General features: G+C 37.0%; 1 protein-coding gene across 2 annotated transcripts in view; it reads left to right on the forward strand.

Annotated features, from left to right (window-relative positions):
• The window catches only part of RYBP (RING1 and YY1 binding protein), a 105,673-nt gene extending 84,965 nt beyond the window's left edge, over positions 1 to 20,708 (forward strand). For both annotated transcript variants that reach the window (XM_077128695.1, XM_077128696.1), the window contains 3 exons: positions 15,890 to 16,066; positions 16,160 to 16,258; positions 16,698 to 20,708. In XM_077128695.1, the coding sequence (XP_076984810.1) occupies positions 15,890 to 16,066; positions 16,160 to 16,258; positions 16,698 to 16,950 (529 nt within the window). In that variant the 3' untranslated portion in view covers positions 16,951 to 20,708. The remainder of the gene's footprint in view (positions 1 to 15,889; positions 16,067 to 16,159; positions 16,259 to 16,697) is intronic.
• Positions 20,709 to 21,880: the final 1,172 nt, after the last annotated feature.

The raw sequence follows: 21,880 nt of genomic DNA on the forward strand, positions 1-21,880 counted from the left end.
ACAACACTCATTCTGATAACATTCACTTAGCATCATTTCACCATGCTTACTTGCTAGGAAGGTTCTTTGGAGAATTTTGCTTGGGCAAAAAAAATAATGGGATGGGGAGCATGCAAAAGTTTTTATATAGAAATACTTGTTAATGTAATATCTTAAACTTCACTTTATTTGGTTCTTCACAGTTTAAAGGGTATATTCTAAAACAATTTTTTTCTGACAAGTGATTTCCTTAGCTAAAATGAGTTTTGATACTTGTATATAGGCATGATTGATTTCTTAGGTGCTAAGATACAGTGCCAAATTGGATGTGTTCAGCTGTAGTAGATGATTGTTGACAGTGAATCTGAAAATATTCTTGTCTTCAGGTTTCTATTTTAATCTAAATAATTCTAATTTTCTGGGTTTAAAAAAAATTTATTCTCTATATTGGGTAGATGGAAATACTAGCACTTGATGAAAGGGAGAGGTAAGGGGTATGGTATGCATGAGTTTTCTTCTTTTTTCTTTTATTTCTTTTTCTTAATTGATGCAAGTGTTCTAAGAAATTGATCATGGTGACGAATATACAACTATGTGATGATATTGTGAGTTATTGATTATATATACCAAGAATGGAACGATCATATGGTAAAAGTGTTCATGTTTGTATGTTGTAATGTTTAAAAAATTTTTTTAATTTTTAAAAAATTTATTCTGGGAGATGGTTCATCAATGTATATAATAAATATGACCAACACTTTATTGAAAGATCTACTGTAGTGTTTAAGTTGGTACATGAATTCGTTCCCAGTTTCTGTCTTTTCGCTACTGCTCCAGCAAAACAAAATCTTGTTTACTGAGTTGAAGAAATTCTCATACTCAGAATTAGTGTCTCTATCTCATGGATAATGGTGGTTTCAAAGTCTTCACTTTTTAACTTTTCAACCATTTGAAATAATAAAGACACCCCAACATTTTCCTTCCCTTACTAGAGAGCCAAAAGAAATAGAGACCATAATTAAAGCTGAAATGCCTGAAGTATAGATGGTGTTATAATTATTGGCATTGTAATTGTGTTGAGACGGTCTCTCAGGGGGTCTGTTTGATGATTAATGAGACTGGTTTCATGGTATTGTAAACACAAAGTAAGTTTACCTTAACCTAGTTAAAGTGCTATGTGTTAAAAATAACGTTACTTAAATCTCAGTGTTTGATATTTTCCCAGGCCAAATGTGTTAATGCCTAACTATAGATAGAATGACCAAAGATGTCGTGTTTATACAATGTAAACGATCTATTTTTATAGTGGGCATATCTCTGTTCTAGCAGAACAGAACTTCATTTAATAGAAGTATTGCAAAATATTTGAGAAGAGTGGTCATCCAACTTCATAACATGATAACATGGGTATCAGTACATACATAGTTCTTAGGATTCTTCTCCCTAAGTAAGTTCTACCCTCCTATAATTCTCACCAACTATGGTATTTAACTCTTCACAGGTGTTTCAGGCAGGTATCTTTTGATAATATGTTTGAAGGCAGAGATGATATTTGTTCTGGGCTGCTTTTCCATATTAGTAAATATTCCTGTCATATGCTGGTAGACAGTAGTAGACATCTGGTTCTCACGTGGAGATGATTTTGCCCCCTAGGGAATGTTTGGCAATGTCTGGAGACATTTTTGGTTGATGCATCTTGGGAAAGGGTACTACTGGCACCAAATGGGTGAAAGCCTAGGATGCTTCCAAACATCTACAATATACAGGACAGCCCTCCATAACAAAGAATTGTCAGGCCCAGAATATCAGTAATGGTGAGGTTGAGATCTTCTGAAGTGATAGTGGGCTTCTAGAAAGAATGATTGCCAGTAATTTAGGAAACCCATTATAGCATGATAATTTGACCAAGAGCTAGCTTGTCAGAACTGGTTTGTTTGATTGAGTACTCAAGTTTTTTGTTTTGTTTTAGAGATTGGAACTGAGGAAACTCTTACAGATTAAATTAGCTTACTACAACTCTTTAATTTTATAGAAGAAATTAAGTGACTAAATATTTGTTAGATCCTAAATTTCTTTGAATTATCTAATAGCTGTTTCTGCTTCTAAGAATAGTATTTTTTTGGTATATTTTGTAAGTGCCTACCTTTAGAATATGAATGGTAATTTCAAAATAGTTAAATGCATTAAAAATTGGCTTTTTAATGTTTATTTGGTACAAAATTTATATTTTGACTAGTGCATTTCCTAATATAATTTATGTGGACAGTGTAATTGAACACCATGGTACTTGGAACCTTGAGTAGGGCATGAGATTTTGTAGGCTTGTCCAGAGTGATGTCCCAATAAATCCCAGAGTGATTTGCACAGTGAATAAAAACGTATTTGCAAAATCCCCTTGGCGGAATGGTGAGAAAGGGGGGAAAATTCAACTTCAAAAATACAAGTGGAGAATTCTTGATATTCTCACAAGTAGTGGAGACAACGAAAGCAATAGCCTGAGCCCCCAGTCTTGGGGGTTGTTCATATGAAACTTAAGCCCACAGAGGATAGGCTAAGCCTACTTAAAATTAGGCGTAAAAATCACCCCCAAGAGAACCTCTTCTGTTGGTTCAGATGTGGCCTCTCTCTCTCTCAGCCAGCACAACAAGCAAACTCGCTGCCCTCCCCCTCTCTATGTGGAACATGACTCCTAGGGGTGTGGACCTTCCTGGCAACATGGAACAGAAATCCTAGAATGAGCTGGGACTCAGCGTCAAGGGATTGAGAAAACCTTCTCAAACAAAAGGGATAATAGCGAAATGAGACAAAATGAAGTGTCAGTGGCTGAGAGATTGCCAACAGAGTGGAGAGGTTACCCTGGAGGTTATTCTTATGCATAATATAGATGTCACCTTTTTAGTTAAGGTGTATTGTAGAGGCTGGAGGGAACTGCCTGAAAATGTAGAGCTGTGTTCCAGTAGCCATGTTTCTTGAAGATGATTGATTGTATAATGAAATAGTTTTTGCAGTATGACTGTGTGATTGTGAAAACCTTGTGTCTGATGCTCCTTTTATCTACCTTATCAACAGACGAGTAAAACATATGGATTAAAAATAAATATATAATAGGAGGAACAAATGTTAAAATAAATTTAGTAGATTGAAACGCTAGTGATCAATGAAAGGGAGGAATAAGGGGTATGGTTTATATGAATTTTTTTCTGTTTTCTTTTTATTTCTTTTTCTGAATTGATGCAAATGTTCTAAGAAATAATCATGATGAATATACAACTATGATGATATTGTAAATTATTGATTATGTAGCAAGAATGTACTGATCATATGGTTAGAATGTTTGTGTTTGTATGTGGTTATGTTTCATAAATAAGAAAAAATTTTAAATGGGCTTTTTGACAGCTATAAAGTAATTTGCAGAGCAGATTGGAATGCTTTATAGCATAGTATTTCTTGAAAAGAGAGCCTTGATTCCTCAAGTTTATTTGCATCTGAAACTATTATTTGCGTAGAGATCGTTGACTTCTCTAATTCATTTTCATCACTAACAGGATTTATAAAATAATTGTCTTTTTTTCTTTTTCTCTTTCTTGTTTTTTCTTTTTGAGGGAGAGGTCATATCCAATTCACTAAACCTAAACCAGCAGCATAGTTTGTAGATTAACTAATGACATTTATTCCTGACTGTTAAAAAAAAAAAAAAAACTAAATGAGCTAAAACAGAGCTTAGGCTGCTAATTTGCATACACCTCACAACATATACTTTGTTCAGTTTTTTTTATTAAATATTGACTATAAATTCTGAGGTTAGAGACCCTTTACTCTATTTTAATCTCTTTTTACCAGTGAGAAAATTGAGGTTTGAGAGATTCTGTAATTTGTCCAAAGTCACAGTGTTAGGGTTCCAAAATAAATAAAGAAAACAAAGATGTATCACTTGTTACAAACTTGTGTTCAAGCATGTATGACTGGAAGGACCTCATGAAAGCAAAGGACCCTCACCAGAGATCTGGGCCACTGAAATCTATTGTGGCATGTCTCATCAAACCTTTTGAATATGAGCATTATGACCCTAAAATACTGCTGAACCCAAATCCTCAGCAAGCAAAAGAGCCTTAAAAAAAAGAAAAATTGAAGTTTTTACTGTAGAATACAGTTTATGCTGAAAATAATGGAATGGAGGTACCAAAAAGTTGGTGTCTTCAAAGAAGGCCCACTTAAAAATCATTTAGGAAACATTTTTCTTTACACAATTCTAGCTAATATGTCAATGGAGTTGGTGTTTGGAGAAATGTTGTGGGAGATTTATGGGGTATTTACTTAAATGTTTGAATGACACAATAAAATTCTATGGCTGTAGGCACCACAGGGGAGAAGAAATGAAAGGAAGCCCACATCTTGAAATTCGTTCTAGAGTTTAGTAACTTAAAATGTTTTCTTTATATTCAAAGTGTTTTCTTAACCTGTAATTGCAGGTGATGTTGCTTCTCATGTTCATCTTTTAAAGTTTTGCTGAGAAAGAATTCAAGTTTTTGTTAAATTGCCATCTTAAAAAAGTCCCATTCTTTGCCTGTGATCAAGCAAACTTACATAACAAAATACTTGGCATGATGTTAGGGTAGCAATTCTCAAGCATTTTGGTCAGAGGATTCCTTCCACTCTTTTAAGTTAATAGGGACCTTAAGGAGTTTGTGTTTGTGTTGATTATATCTGTAGATATTTTATATATCAAATTAAAATAAATGTTTAAAATGCAGGAATAGACAAGCCTACATTTCATTAGCTGTCAAAGCAGTCTTCACATGTTGTGTAGCCTTTGGAAAACTCATGAAGAGACTGAGAGTGAAAAAGACAGGGAGTGTCTTAGAATTATTATGAAGAAAGTTGTGATCTCATAGACACTCCTGAAGGGGGCTTGGGGTTCCCAGGACCACACTTTGAGAACCAGTGGACTCAAGGTATCTATTGTTGCCATCCAGGTTTATTAGGTAGGTGTTTATTTTCAAGACTCTGAACCAGTTATAGATCTTTTTACTTATTGAATATATGTTCCTGAGTTGCAGAAAAGCAATAGTGTCTGCCCTTAACTGGTGCCCAGGTATTTCTTAAAAATGTGTACTTTCAGGGCATAAGATATATTTGAATATTCAAATGACAATTTTAATCTAGGGTAGAACATTTCAGAATGTGCAGTTTCAAATAGATTGGAGCCACTTCTTCCTAACCACGCTGGTTCTGGTAAGAGTTTGTGAAATACTGTGTATATGCACAATTGAAATCTGTTGTCCCTCCTCACTTAAGGCATCTTCTTTTAAAAGGAATGTCTGCAAAAGCAAAATTCTCTCTGAAATGTGCAGAGAAATTGGCAGCTATGTTGATGAGGATCCTCACTGCTGCTATTGCTGCTAGACAGCATAATAAACTCTAGGACACTAACATATGTGAAGGATTTAGATCTGTAGAACCATTTCCCAGAGCAAGGCTTACCAACTTCTTTCACGTGTAAATCTTTCCATTTGCTTCCCAGTATCTGAGTGGTAGTGGTAGACACAAGTTACTGCTGAGAAGGTACTGCTTTGAGATGTTTATATTATTTTTAAAGGGGAATTATTTTGTTGAACATCTACATGTATGTATAAGGTACTATGATAGGTGCTAAGTGAGCTTTTACCTCATTTGATCTTGACTTTACGTTTATTAAATTGAGTGTGGCTCCATTCTCATTTCAAGCAGTTTGTCTAAGCTCAGTAGCAGAACCTGAATAAAGTCCAAGGGGTGTCTTTAACTCCAAAGTCTATCATCTTTCCTTTGTACTACCCTGTTTCCCCTGTATCTGTGAAGGTGATAGAATCGCAGGTGGGGGAAAAGGAATGACTTGGGCTTTTTTTTAGTTTGATAGTTTGAGTCACATTTTGGGGGAAATTTTAGTTCTCTTGTACAGAGCTCAGTGATATTCCTGAGTCAGGAATGCATATTAATACTGGTAGAAAGGAGTACCCTAATATGGGAATTCAGACCCCTTAGGGTTACCGAGTAGCTTGTTCAAGAAGATGAGCCAAAGGATTTGAGGAATTGAAGACAAGAGTTTTTTTTCATGAGAGAGGAGAAACTAGTTAGGAGAGAAATGAAAAGTTAGAAACCTTCTGTTTGTGAAGTAGAGGGAAATTAATGATACCCTGCATAGTGTGATCCTAGCGAAGTAGATGACAATTGAGGTTTTAGATTATCCATATGCTAATGATAGTTGGCTTCAGTGAGGGTCACAAGGTCACATATGCTCCTTTTTACCCTGTTGTGTGGCATGGCCTGACATTTTGTGGCAAGAGAGCAACAGTACTGAGTACTGATCTTTTTGTGGCAAAGCTAGTTTAAGTAATGGTGACATGGACCTGAAGCAGCAAGCCAAAAGAGAGGTACCTTATCACTATGAATAGCAACATAGTACAAGGACTTAGGTTTCCTGCATCAGGGAAGAATTATGTTGGAACTGTTGTGTCTGTCTGTCTTCCCACAACTGGACAAATTTGTCCTGTGATCTGTTAAGATAATTGGTTCTTTAATAATAATGGCAAGGAAAGCACTGTCTTAGAGATAAATATAGACATCACCACTAATTTAAAAATGAATTGTATTCCAAAAATGTATGTGCAATTTGCTTGTTTATAACTTGGAATACAGTTTCTTATATGGACTGGTCCAAGGATCAGATTTATTTAGCCACAGTGTGTCTTTAACAAAATACCTTTGCAAAGTTTCTTTGCAATTTATAGAGCATTTGCACGTATTTGGTTTGACCTATTTCTCTGAAGTTAGATTTACTGTCCTTACTATTTCATTTTTAAAACTTCTTAGTTGTCGAATATTATTGGATAATTGCTGTGTACAATGCCTTTTGTTTTCTTAGCTGGGATATATGTATTTGGGGGCATCAAAAATACAAATATCCAGTCATTTTTGGGTAGAGTACAGTCCATCTTAGCTGGCCTGATATACATGTATAGGATGACCGTTTTAGTTGGACAAGTCTCCTTTAAAGTACAGTACCATTATGTATGTGAGTTATCATAAAGAACCATGGGGTTCTATAAAGAGTAAGCTGAACAGAAAGACCTACTTAGGAGTTAATAAATCCCTAAAGGTGCTAATTCTTCAGCTAAAAAATGGCTACCAAAGGAAGGAGGGGGGCTATGTAAAATCTACAAAGAACTCAAGAGCAGTGTAATCTATTTTGGTAGGTAAAATTGTGTAAGTTGTAAAGAACTATGTTAATTGTAAAGCATCATTTATTTTTTTGTTTATTTGTTTAGATGGATCAGTTGATTGCTTCCAAAACCTTGGGGTGTTTTTAGACATTCCATCAGTGGGCAGAATGCACAAATATTTTATGAAAAGATGGAAGTAATCGCAGAAAAGATAGAATTTATTAGTGATTCTTTTTTACTCTTTGTTGCCTAAATTGTAAGAAGATGGCCTGGTCTTCTATTTTTAAAGCTTTTTATTTTGAAATAATTTCAGACTTAAACAGTTGCAAAAATAATACAAAACTCATACAGAGAGCACCCCCCAACCAGATAACCATATCCAACAACTTTTAACATTTAACATCTGGATATCTATTTTCTAAATATATGAGAAAATATTTCATGCTTCTTGAACACTTAATAATTCCATGTGCATTTCTTGAGACCAAAGATATTCACTTATTTAACCACCTTAAATACAGTTACCAAGTTCAGGCAATTTAACATTGGTATAAAGCTTATGGTCTATATCCCAGTTTTTTCATATTTTAGCAATGTCCATTTGAACCTTTTCTCCTCCATTATTAGTTCAATTCAGGATCATGGATTGTATTTAATTGTCATTCTCTCTCTTTTTTTCTTTTTTTTAATTGTGGAAATATACGTGAGTATTTGAACCACTCCCAAGCACGCTGTTTTAGTTTGTTAAAGCTGCCAGAATGCAACACACCAGAGGTGAATCGGCTTTTAATAAGGGGATTTATTTAGTTACAACTTTATAGTTCTTCAGAGGAAAAGCAGCTGGCTTTCCTCCAGCTTTCTCTGTCACATTGAAAGACACAGTGGGTGTCGGCTGAGCTTCCCTCCTGACTTCTGAGTTCAAACAGCTTTCTGTATCTCCATACATCTGAGTCTGAGCTCTAAGGTATGCTGAGCTGCTGAGCTCTCTTCTGACCTCTTTAAACCTCCAGCTAATTAAATTAAATCTCCTTCATTATGGAAGGCACTCCTCCTTAGTCTATCACAAATGTAATCAGCCATAAATGAATTTCACATACTGATGTTTTAAGTCCACAGCAACAGAGCTGGGCGTCATCACCTGGCCAAGTTGATGCTTGAACCTAACTACTACATATACCATTTAATGGGGTTAATCACCTTCACAATGAGTACCCTTACCACCTGATATTTGTTCCATCTCTCCGAACAGAAACCTTACACCCATTATGCATTAACTCCCCCATTCTCCCTGCCTCCAGTCCTTGACATCCCGCACTCTACTTTCTGTCTTGGAATTTGCATATTCTCCAGTATTTTCTTTCTAGTTACCAAGAGGCTTCATTTAATACCCTGAATATATAACAATTTTGTTTGCTTTGCTACCAACTTAACTTCAATAGTGTACACAAATCATGTTCCTATACCCATCCGTCTCCCACCTTTTAAATTATATGTTTATACTTTGAATCTGTAACCACTGATTTATTATTACATTTTATGCATTTGCATTTTAGATCATGTAGGAAGTGAAAAGTTGTAGTTACAACCAAAAATACAATAGTAGTGGCAGAGTTATTTTTTTCTTCATGTGGCTTTGATATATTGGCCTTTCCAGTGTAGTGGTGACAGACTTCTTTATCTTGTGTTTATCTGGAAATGTTTTAATCTTGCCCTCAATTTTGAAAGACAGTTTTGCCACATACAGAGTTCTTCACTGGCAGTGTTTTACATTCAGTATTTTAGATATGTCACCTCACTGCCTTCTTGCCTCCACAGTTTCTGATGAGAAATCCACGCTTAGACTTATCAAGGCTCCCTTGGCCTATTGCTTTTCTCTTGGCGGCTGTCACATTTCTCTTTGTCTTTGGCATTCAACAGTTGAATTAGAATATGTCATAGTGTGGGTCTACCTGGGTTTAGCCTGTTCAGAGTTCATTGAGTTCATATTGAGGTTGTTTTAGTTTTCTTGGCTACTTAAGCAAATACCATGCAGTGGGTTGGCTTAAACAATGAGCATTTTTGGCTCACAGTTTTGAGGCTAGAAGTACAAATCAAGATCTCATCAAGGTGACATTTTCTTCCCAAAGACTGACATTATGTGGCTGCTGGTGATCCTTAGCCCTTACCAATATATCCTGTCACGTGGCAGCCTCTTCTGGCCTCTCCTCTTCTAGGTTTCTTGATTTCAGCCTGTGACTGTTCCCTGTGTGGTTTTCTCTCTGTCTGAATTTTGTTCTGCTTATAAAGGACTCCAGTAATAGGAGTAAGACCCATCTGATTGTATTGTGCCACATCTTAACTAAAGTAACCTCATGAAAAGGTCCTACTTACAGTGAGTTCACATCCACAGGAATCCATTAAGTTTAAGAACGTGTTTTTCTGGGGTGCATAGCTCCAAACCACCACACAGGTCTTTGATTAAATTTGGGAAGTTTTCTGCCATTATTTCTTTGGATATTCTCTTTGCCCCTTTCTGTGTTTTCTCCTTCTGACGCTCCCACAATGTATTTATTGGTATGCTTGATGGTGTCTTATAGATTCCTCTTCATTTCTTTTTTTTTTTCTTCTTTTTCCTCAGGTTGTATGATTTCATTTGTAAGTTCCAGTCTGCTGTTAAACCCCTCTAGGAAATTTTTAAAATCTGCTACTGTGGTTGTCAACTCTGTTTAGTTCCTTCTTCTGGTTTTCTTTAGTTCTTTCTCCATGCTTTCCTTTAACTCTTCAAGTACATTTAGGACCATTTTTTAAGAGTTTTTATCCCAGGTCTGGTCTTCCTTGTTGATAGTTTCTAAAGCTTTATCCTGCTTCTTTGCATGAACTGTTTCCTGTTTGTCTGCTTCATAATCATTTGTTGCAACCTGGGCATTTTTATATTGTTATCTCTGGAATTTAGACACTGAGTCTAAGTCTTGTTTTATAACAAGAAGGATTTCTTTCAATGCCAGGGTCTAGCCAAAAAAAGAGAAAAGAAATGAAAACGCCTTTCCCAGTTTTTGCAATTTTGTCTGTGCAAATGCTCTCGAGAGCTTAGTCAACCTTAGAATGAGTCCAGAGAACAGCCTAGCAAAAGCGTAGGGTGTGCCCCAGTCTTTTCTGCACATGCATCTTGCCTTGGGTGTGCATGTGTGGCCCTAGGAATTCCCCTGTTTACATGGATGCGAATGTCGCTTTTCCTCTAGGAAGCTGTCTGCTCATGATCCAGCGTGCTGCCCTATATGCTTCACAGCCAACAGTCTTTTGCCCCAGGCAACTGCTATTGGATTGTTCTCCTATAGCATTTTTGAGGAGAGCATAGAGGAGCAAGCTGTCTCTATGCTCAGGGCAAGTTCTGTGATGACAAGCTGGCAGTGAGTGTCCTGATAGGATCTTTGAGGCTGGCTCCTAAAGGATGCCTTACATGTACCTTAGTACATAGACATGCATGTACTCTAGTATGTGTACTGGAAATGCAAACCAGCTCTACACCAAGCTCATGTGGGGATGGGGGAGAGACCAGCAGCAGCTCTACAAGATCCTACCATCTTTAAGTTGACTATTGCTTGATCGAGCGCTTGCCCTGTTAACTGCAATTCTTTACTGTTTCCTGGAGCTTTGAGAAAAAGATCATTCTGCCAGTTCTTATTTCCTTCTTAATGCTTCTGTGGGGAGATGGAACTCATCTTCACTGGGGCAGGGGCAGCCTTCTCATGGTAGCTGGCAGTTGGAGGCATAAATGAAAAAGTAAGAAAGCGCTCAGGTTCCCCTGAGTATACAAGAGGGAAATGGGAGAGAAGGATATATAGAGGAGATTTCTCCTTAAAAATATGATTTTGTCTGTCCTCCTAAAGTAGATGAGTACACCAGAAAGGTATCTTGGGTTGTGTTCATGTTTATTGATTCCTGAATGCTCACGTTCCCTGGAATTATTCATCTTCAAATTTAAGAATGTCTCCAGATAATCATGTGTTTCACTTTTTGTAGAATAAACCTCTCTTCTGAAATATTAGTTTTTTTAATGTAATTGGGATTGTTTTCCTTATGTCTATTGAAGTTTTGCACTGATTTTCATTTGTAAACTCTTGAAATAGTAACAGTAAACTTAAAAAGAAAGCAGAAGATTTTTAAAAAATAATAATAATGGTAATAAAATTAACAGCCTCAGAGGAAATGGGAAGAACTTGTTTGGTTCCAGACTGAAGGGAACTGAGCTGTCTGTTTTGTAGCTCTGATCAAGTAAGTTTTTTCCTTAGCAGTTAGGGGGACTTTTTGTTTGGGTTGGTTAGTTTAAATTTGAGGCTTAACCCCAAAAGTGATAAAACCGTGAGCTTTGATCTAATACTTCTACAATATCATGAATTGCTTATTTAAAATCTATTAATTAGGAAACTTAGGTAATCTTGGAGGACTCAGACGCTCAGGTTTTTCTAGAGACAAGCATGGACAGCTCTATTTTGAAGAATTGACTATAATATGCTGAAAGTTCTGTCTATTAAATGAAGCGTTCATAGTATTCTTTATGACACAAGACTTTGATAAACAATGTGGATTCATGGAAAGGAACAATTTCTCATGGATCAGCAGTTAAATATCATGATAACGATTTATTCCTTACAGGGAGTGTTCCAAAAGCACTGGAAAGCAAGATAAACATTCTTGACAGCTCCCCCTGCCTTTTTCTCTTTCCTTAGGGACAACCAGCTTGCCAGAGTGAGGCACATGGTAAGGATAATGAGGACGACAGAGGGATTCTTAGGTAGGAATCTAGCTAAACTGGAACCTGGGTTGACCTGGACTTTTCATCCCTAGTACACTGGGCCCAAGTGTTTTACACACACACATAAATATGTGCCCTTCAAAGGCAGAGAGAGAGACTGGTTTATGGAAAGAGTCCAAATGTCCACACGCAGTTGTTAAGAGTATTAGTTCTAGAAATAAATAAATAGGGAGCAGATGGTGAAAGCCGGCAGAGCAATTCTGACATGGTAGCAGCTTTGGGGAGGTTTCACACTGGTGACCCTTATAGTTTTCTTTATAACATCCTCCCTCCCCTCCCCAAGATGAGTTTCTCTACCATTTCCCTCCTTGACTGTAGAAGTACCGTGGGACTTGTCAGGAAACTAATTTGAAAAGCAGTTATAATAATTGAAATTAAAAATGCTTCTCTGTTATTAAGGGGTTTTTTGTGGAGAAGGGACAAAGTGGCTTTAAAAATTAGAAGTTACTACTTGGGGACCTACATATGAAAGATAAAACACGTTTTGAAACAACACAGCTATTTTAAGCAGATGCCTGTTTTTCTTGGTAATATTCAGATCCCAAAAGACTTGTTTCTCCATTCTAGTGAAACATTCATTTCATTCACACAGTTGTGTATATACCTCCTGTGTATTAGGAGTTATGGCTGAATTTTATGTTTTGTACAAGGTAGATGTGTTTTATAGATACTTGATTGTGTTGTATGTGCTGAAGAATTCTGAAAGTATTTTTCCAAAGTCTTAAGAATGAATCACCAGTGGAGGAAACAATCAGTTGGGCATGTACCCTCACCTTTTGTCCACAGCATATCAAAAGCCTTGTCAAGTCGGTTTTAGTAGGGAATTCTGGATAAGCATGTTCTCTGGGTAGCAGAGAGCTTCTTTTAAGCAGACCACACTTATGCCATTTAGGACAATTTGTGAGATACACGTAATTTCCTTTTCTCTCTATTTATCACCAGCTCTCCTTTCTACTGTTAGTGCCTACTAACCACCTAAGCAGTCACCACTCCTAATCTCCATGGTTTCTGATACCTGTCTGATTTCTCATTTCCAAACTCTGCCCACAGTCCCCATCCTAGCTCACAGCGAGTTTATTTCCTACTTCCTTGGGAAAGGAGAAGCCAACTAACTAGAGAACCTCCTTAGATTGTCATCTTCCTTGTAAAAAATGTTGATTTATCGTTATCTTCTCTTTTTCTCTTGTCTCAGAAGAAAGTGGCTCCACTCCTTTCCCTAGGACTTTGTTAATTGTGTCCTTTCTCTTCACCTCTGAGACTTTTCTCCAGGAGTTAGCCCTTTCTCTTTGTTTTCCTCCTCTTTCAATGTACATCATGATTCAAGACTTCCTTTCCTAAAGAAAGCTTCCTCACATCCTGCTTTGGGTAATGGCCAAGGGCATCCCTTACATCAGCACCACAATTCTGAAAGAGAAGTTATCCCCTGACAGCCTACAATCCCTTAACCTTTGTATGCCTGGTCATATGTGGTCTGCTCGCCTAAAAGTCAACTGTGACTTCCTAATTACCAAGTCTGTGTCATTTTCTCAATCCTCATTTTGTGTCTTTCTCTGCAGTGTTCATTTATTCATCCAGTACATAATCTTGCTAAATACCTAGCACTGGGCTGAATGTCATGGTGACAGGTAATTAAGATGTAATCTTTGCCATCAAGGCAATTACTGTATAGAATGGTAAAAGTGACATCATAAAATTCTGTAGGTTGGCTTAGAGTGAGAGGCACCTCTAACTCAGAGTGGGTGGGTCTTGGTGATGAGGCCCTGAGTTCCCTAGAGCCAGTCATCTGGTTTACATCAGTTCTGTCAGTATTTAGGGTACTCTATCGTTTCTTATTTCTGGAGTAAAATATATACATATATTGGCTTGATTGAAATCCTATTTCAAGGCCTAGTTTTTCAGAAAGATTTAGTGGTTTCTTCACATTATTAACTCGGTGACTCAGTGATTTCATTTTGACAACTGAGTGTTGGTTTATGTATAGGAATTTGTTTTAGCTCTGATTAAACCTGTTAGTAATCCCTATGGAAGCTGATCTGTTCATATCCCCAGTGAGTGCTTGTGAAATGTTTTGTAGTGTTATCTCCTTTTTAAGTATTAACAAAGTCATACTTCTTTGAAGGAGTAGAATGTGTTAGAATGCTATTAGAGCCTGGAAAAAAACAAGATTACATTTCACATCAAATTGCATGTGCCTCGGTAGGGATGCTTAAGTGTATACCTCATTTTCCAGAGGGCTTTCACATCTGTATCTCAATCCTTTTGCTTCTTGGCCATGTGTGATCCCTGCTGAAGTCTGTTTCCAGAGGACTGGGTTTCAGGGTGTGGCCATCCCTGTAACCAAGGTCTATTTCTGCATCCCAATAGGAAACTTTTTCTTGAGATATGGCAACTTTGTATGGTTTTCTTGCAAAGCCATAGTACCATGGAAATAACCAGAATGAAGCCAATGTCTTCAACACTACACTAGCCTTGATGATGCCATGAAGTAAGTGCTATCTTGAAAACCAAAAAATGACCTGAATTTTAGACCTGATATTGACATCTTTTAAATTGCTATGTGACATTGGTGTGGAATTGAACAAGAAGTTTACTGACTTTGATTACTGGAAATGAAGGCATTGAAATGCACGGCTTTATTAGGTCCCTGCTGATTTTACCAGTGTTCTTCTAAATAGGACCTAAATTTGTAACTGGAGAGCTTCCTAGCCTAACTGCATCTGTCCCTTTCTCTACTCTTCCTTGTCAGCCACATCGTACCCACTGCCAAGGGTGCTCCAGTAACATCCTTAAGTAGTCAGCAAGCCTTAAGTGAAGAGGCAATTCTGACTTTTTTGATTTCTTGCAAAGAATGGCAGGATTATCTAGTAAGGAAGGTTTGTTTTGTTTTGTCTAAGTTTGCTTTTGTTTTTTTTCCAATCCTCTACCAGTGACTCTCCTGTTGATGTCCAGTTACTTTCCCGGGCCAGCTCCTCCAACCTGGGGAATAGAGTGGGAGTTGTAGGATCTGAAGGTGAATGTTAGTTACTGTTGTGGAAGCCAGTTGCCTCACTTTGTTAGTGAACAATTTGGATATTTGTTTTCCTACCTTGCATACTTGGATGAGCTTATTATAAATATCTGTCTAGATGGGAATGTCTTAGAAAATTGGTATTATATAGAAATAATGCATAGGCATGCCTTTCCCTTTTTCCTATTTGGGTCTGTGAATGGTCATACATAATGTAAAGTGTCTGGCACCACTTTGAATTTGTAAACAATAATGCTAAGAATCAGTGTCTGTTGGAGATTGGCACCAGCATAATGGTTGATGGCACAATGAGTGAATGCATCACTTGTGTAAGATTTTTTTATAGTGACTTTCAGTCTTCTTTTCCTTGGAGCTAGTGTGAGCCACAGTTACCTTTTATTGCTCTATGTGCATTGTCCGTGCCACTGACAAGAGCTGCAGGGGAGCAGATCAAGTCGGAATAATTAGATTGAGGAGTGAATGTCACACTTCTAATTTCATTTTCTGTTCAAGGGATTACCAGTGTCCATTTAATAAAATGAGATTAACCCTCAGAAGCAGGAGTATTTGAAAGCTGTCAGTCAGTATAATCTTGACAGCCCAAAGGAAGTAATGTTCTCAGCACTCGTAGAGACAGTGTCATGTTATATTAGCTGAAATACTTTTTTTACTCCACAGGGATGTGTATGTATATATCATTTAAGGTAGATGTACAGAAACTGTATTTGAAAAAAAAAAGAAAGTTTTGTGGACTTATCCAATATATCGCAGAAATAACAGTGGAGCATACAGTTTCAGTTTTGATTTGCCAGATACCAATAATGAAGTACCTAAGAAATAAAGAGGCCAAAAAAAAAAAGATTGAAGAAATATTTGTAAAGCAAATAATGATGTATCTTTTCTTGAACTTTTCAGAAAACCTCGGATAAATTCTCAGTTGGTTGCACAACAAGTGGCACAACAGTATGCCACCCCACCACCACCTAAAAAGGAGAAGAAAGAGAAAGTTGAAAAGCAAGACAAAGAAAAACCTGAGAAAGATAAAGAAATTAGTCCTAGTGTTACCAAGAAAAATACCAACAAGAAAACAAAGTAAGTTCTGGGTAACTGAGTACATTATATTATTTTGCAAATGAATCAAAGTTTCCTTTTAAATGTCTTTTTAAAACTCCTCCCCTCTTTTAGACCAAAGTCTGATATTCTGAAAGACCCTCCTAGCGAAGCAAACAGCATACAGTCAGCAAATACTACAACAAAGACCAGTGAAACAAATCACACCTCAAGGTACTTTGAATCTAGAATAAAACAGTTAATTGCTACTCTGATTTACTTAGTCATAATCAACAACCAGGGTGGTTTTTACCCATGGGTCTATAGGCTAGGAGAGGGGTAGGGTAAAAAGCTCAGTACAGAACTGTTAACCTTCTGTTTGTTTTGTTTAAAATAAAGGAGCGTTTATATCACATAGCCAAAACAGGATGAAGGAAAGATAAGTTAATAGTTTTGCAGTGATCTGAAGCTTTACTAATTTATGGTTGGCTTCTATTATTGCTAAAGTGACTTAGCACACTTGGTTGTATTAAGTTTTGGTATGGTGGAAGGCAATTTTAGATTCATTGCCACAGTGTTGTGAAGTGTCTGTGTATGTTGATGATGTTCTGCCAGAAGTGGTTTTTTATCCATAGCTTACTTAATAGGCTATTCCCCATGGTGTCACTTTCAGGCCCCGGCTGAAAAACGTGGACAGGAGCACAGCACAGCAGTTGGCAGTAACTGTGGGCAACGTCACCGTCATTATCACAGACTTTAAGGAAAAGACTCGCTCCTCCTCTACATCCTCATCCACAGTGACCTCCAGTGCAGGGTCAGAACAGCAGAACCAGAGCAGCTCCGGGTCGGAGAGCACAGACAAGGGCTCCTCCCGTTCCTCAACGCCAAAGGGCGACATGTCAGCAGTAAATGATGAATCGTTCTGAAGTTGCACATGGAATTGTGAAAACTATGAATCAGGGTATGAAATTCAAATCTTCCACCTGCCCATGCTGCTTGCACCCCTGGAGATTCTTCTGTGGACATCGACCCCTTGTTGACGCTACCAGGATAATTTCTGCTTGCCATGGGCATCTGGCCACCAAGGAATTTCGCACCCTGACGATTACTCTTGACACTTTTATGTATTCCATTGTTTTATATGATTTTCCTAACAATCATTTATAATTGGATGTGCTCCTGAATCTACTTTTTATAAAAAAAAAAAAAAAAAATCTGCTGTGCACAATTTTCCATGTACATTACAACTGGTTTTGGTTTTGGTTTTGTTGTGGGGTGGGTTGTAGGGGGGGGACTTTTATTTATTGTGTTCACAGACTCCATCCTTTCAGCATATCCTTTTAAGTTTAGTTCTTTCTTCCAGTTATACTATGTACTATCAATTTTGATATAACTATATATATATATAAATATAAAATTATATATAAAGGGTTATTTGAAACCAATCCATGGCAACGCTGGTGCTTGATACACTGTGAAGTGAATACAACATTGAACAGTTACAGATCTGGGACAGTCCCTTCTATGAAAGTACTGAAATTAAATTAAAATCAGTCTTACATGAAGTATGTTCCAACCCACGTGGGAACTTGACTCTCTCATCTGTCTAAAGAGTACTGGACGATATGAAAATATATATTTTTTAAACAATGTGATCTCAAATTTAAAGACTGCTCCAGGTAGCCTGCATTTGCAGTGAAATAACTGACAAATCACAAGTGGTTTGGGGAGGGCTTTGATCATTCAAAAGTAACTAAACTAGCTCCAGAATGCCAAGTATTCATGTAAATTACGGTTACATGTTTAACATTGCTGTTCTTACATAAGCACTCATGAAAATATGGTATTCTGTAACTTGAATTCCATACATTTTCCAGACCTCTACTAATGTCTGAGGTAAATCTATAAATTGTCTCTTAGTTTTAGGATTTAAAACAGTCTGAACTGTAATTTTGGTCCATACAGGAAGCAATTACTTGTTTCCACTTTCCATGTGACATTACAGTGGTGGTTTTCTGTAATTGGAATTTGTTTGCCTCATGTCTCCCCTTTGTTCCCCTCTTTACCAATTCAATGTGAGAATTATTTTTTTCTTTCTTAAAATCTGCTGTTGTTTATTTTACTGAAAGAAGGTTATCAAACACACATCCAGTCCAGACATTCAGCTTTTCAGTGTTTGGAGACATTTCTCAATTCCCTGCTGTGGGAAAGAACTCCAGTGGTGAATAGCTGTAGCACTAGCAGCCAGATTAGCAGGGAAAGCTCATGCTGATGGCAAGTGTGTGATCTTTTGCTTCCTCAAGATAAGGATAACTTGATAACTCTCTTTTTAAGTTTCTTTTCACTCTTTTTCTTACTGTCTGGCAAAAAACAAAGACCACTAATATGATTCCACCCTCTTCAGTTTTATAATATTTTGTCTTGTTTGGATTTTGGGTCTCTCCTCTATTTGACTTTTACTTTCAAATTCAGAGTTCATAGTACTTCAGTCATTTCAAGCTTGGGAACTTGATAAGTTAATTTGATCATAGGGACTTTTGGAGGGCAGCCGATTTGAAATGAAGCACCACGTTTTGGTGTTAAAAACTTGATTGGGGTACGAATAAAAGTAACTTCTGTCAGTGGAGGCAACGAGTGAAAAAAAAAATTAACAGCTTGATTTGAGTAGCCAATAGGAAAGGTTCCTTTCACATTTACATTAAAACTATAATGTGATCACTAATGTACCATAATTTAAATTCTGTTCTCAAAGGTAAAGATTTTAAAGCAGTGCCATTTGTTGTTGTGGTCCTATTCTTAAATGCATGGACAATGATCCCCTCTTTTCAAATAATGCTTGTATCTGGGATATAAGCTATGCTTATCTTTTAAAATACATTTTTAAAAGTGTTTATTACTGAACCAAAGGAAATCGGATGCTTTCTATATGTATCAGAATATATAATACATAGTGATTTGACTATGAATTTTAAATCCACATTTTAATATTAGTGGGATATTGCAAAGACATTCCTTCTAAAGTTTTACTGTTCCTTTTATTAAGGGTCTCAGGGAGGGTAAATTAGTCAGCCATATTTATTTTCCAGAGGTGTAAGGAATTGCTAAGTTTTTAATTAACTTTTTTAAAAGAAATTTAAATGCCACCAAACTCAAGTGGGTTGCACTGCTTTTTGAACCAACAAGTGTTGGTATGCACTTTGTTCATAAACACTGTGTACTTTTTCAAAATTAGTTTCATGTAAAGTGATTGGACCCCTAGATTAGTGGAAAAAGCTGAATAACCAGCTACTCATAGGCTGCTAATTAATTCATAGCCAATGTCTTGGTTTTTCAGTTTTGCCTCCATGATAAATTAAAGAATAAATTAGAGAATGGGGGATGGGTAAAGAAAGAGAAGATTGCTTTAGAACATATGGTATGAAGTTGCCATTTTGGTAGAAACTACAGCTAACTGGAAGTTATCTAAACAATCAAATGTTACTGGGCCAGTCCTTGAGCTGTTGTTGCATAATCTGTTGATTAGTAAGGTGGTAGGCACGTTAGACTTTAAATTTCTAAAATTGATGATATCCCTCACGCTTGTCTTCTGGAAATGGAATTCTTGTAACTCTCTGCATTTGCAATTTGCCCTACAGTTAGTAGGCAGTGAGTAAAAACACTAGTGTAGATTATTAAGATTTATATTAAAAGAGGACCAGAAATACTTGGTATTCAGTGGCACAGAAAGCAGGTTAAACAAAACAAAACAAAAAGCACAGTGTTATGCTTCCAAGTTTCCATTTGTTTTGATACCACACAATCTTTTCATACCCGTGCGTGCGCGCACAGGGCTTACCTAACCTGCTCTGCTTGAGTCATGCAGTTCATTAAAAATTTTAAAAAGATAAAAAAATCTTGAGATTCACAAAATATTTTAATTAGAAACCTTTGAGTTTCAGTTTGGATATTCAAAATCATTGGCAGAAGCTTCTGTGAGTTTAGTTCCACCAAGATGTTTCACCTGCCTTATTAAGACCATTCTCAGTCTACTTTTTTAAGTTACCGTATCTTAAATTATTGAAAATTTATTAATTGCTGAATATATAATAACCTTTGCTTGTATGTAACCGAAAATGGTTTAAGAGCCAACATTTAGAATATGACAATGGAGCTGAACAGTTTTTAATGCGCAAGCAGTTCTGTTCTTGTGTATGACTTGTAACCTTAATTTACTGTGTAAAGATGGTTACATTATTTCCTTAGCTTTGTTTGTTGGAGACAAATAGAGAATGCTTGTTAAGTATGTCAAAACATAATCTTATCTTGTGAATTTTTGTTAATGTATTATACGAGCTATATTTTTCATTTGCCCAGAAAGACAGCTTGTATAACGCTTTTTGGAAGTTTCTGCTCTGTAACGTCTTTAGAGCTGACAGTCTGTTAGGTTTGTTTTTTTCTTCATGCTAAAGTGTCAGTTGGTGGTTTTGTGAACTGGTCAGAAATTCACAGGTCTTAAATGTTTTGGGGAAATTTATATTGGACACTGCTCTTTGTCTAGCAAATAAAAGATGTTAATATATTCCTGTTACTGGCATGTGCACGACTATGTTATTAGAAGCCACTTTATCATTTTCCTGCTTTAAATAGAAATGTCTATTTATGAATTCTGCTTGTAGTTTTTTCACAAATAAAATAGTAAAATTTACATTGGAAATCTTTATTTTTGTGTGTGTAGATTTTAGCCCTTAGAAAACTGACTAGAAGTCAGTTAATTCTTACACGAGAGTTTTCACTTGTGGAATATTTCCAGTGTGAATAGAAGGCTGATTTCATTTCAAGAACTTGAGTTGTTTAACAGAAGCTGATGTTGATTTGGGTGTTCTAGTATGTGCCCCAAAGAAAGCTGCAGCAGACGACACAACTGAGCAAAAAGAATGGTCAAATGTTGCAAGAAGATGAACTGATGAAATCTACCAGAAAAACATTCAATTTTTTAATTCGGATAGCAAACTACTTATGATAATTACATTGGAAAACCTTGAAAATCTGTTCATACTTCACCTTCGTTAGATGTCTCTTAATTCGGTGGACTGCACACCTGCCTAAAAGACAATCCCTGTTTCTGGCCAACTGCAGTAAACGGTAAATCAAGACTTGAAGATGTAAGCAAAGTGTCAAACCTGAAAGCCACAGAAACAAAACTGGATGATGGCCCTATACTAAGGAGATTGCTTCCTCCTACTGAAACCAGAGCAGATTGCTATAACCTTTGTCCTGGTCTGAACTTGAAAACAGGTTTACCCTGGTAAAAAGAAAACTCTTCAAGCTCCATTCTCTTTTGGCCTTTTCCAGTATTGGGTCATGACCCAAGTTTGGCTCCTCAGAAGGCTTGGGAAGGGTCAGGAAGGGTTGTGAAGGGCAGAGATAAAATGGTGTCTCATGTTTTCCACAGGCCGTTGTGGATACAGATAGGCAATCTGCTGTCTCCCACCCCTACCCCTCTCTGCTTTTCATGAGTGCCTGAGGAGTCCATGAGGGTCCTCACTAAGGGCATGGGTACTTCCCTTTGGGGGAACATATAAACTGCTTTCTACACTAGATCTAAGCATGCAACCGGTGGCTGCCCCCTAAGGCAGAAGTGTGACAATGCTTGCTTTTTTTTTTTTTAGTAAGACTGTACATTCTTCCCAGTTATATAAACAAGAAGGGAGGTGAAGACTTCTTCCCTCTCGACCTCAGTTAAGCACCAGAGTAGGTATCGAATGTCCTGAATCCCTATTGAGGAATAGATTGGCCAGGGACACTACTGCAGTAGAAAGCTCTCACCGAATCAATCCTAATGAAGAAAGCATGTCACTTAAGGCAGGAAGTGCCTTC

Source organism: Tamandua tetradactyla, chromosome 15 (genome assembly GCF_023851605.1).
Source record: "Tamandua tetradactyla isolate mTamTet1 chromosome 15, mTamTet1.pri, whole genome shotgun sequence".
Lineage (NCBI taxonomy): Eukaryota > Metazoa > Chordata > Mammalia > Pilosa > Myrmecophagidae > Tamandua > Tamandua tetradactyla.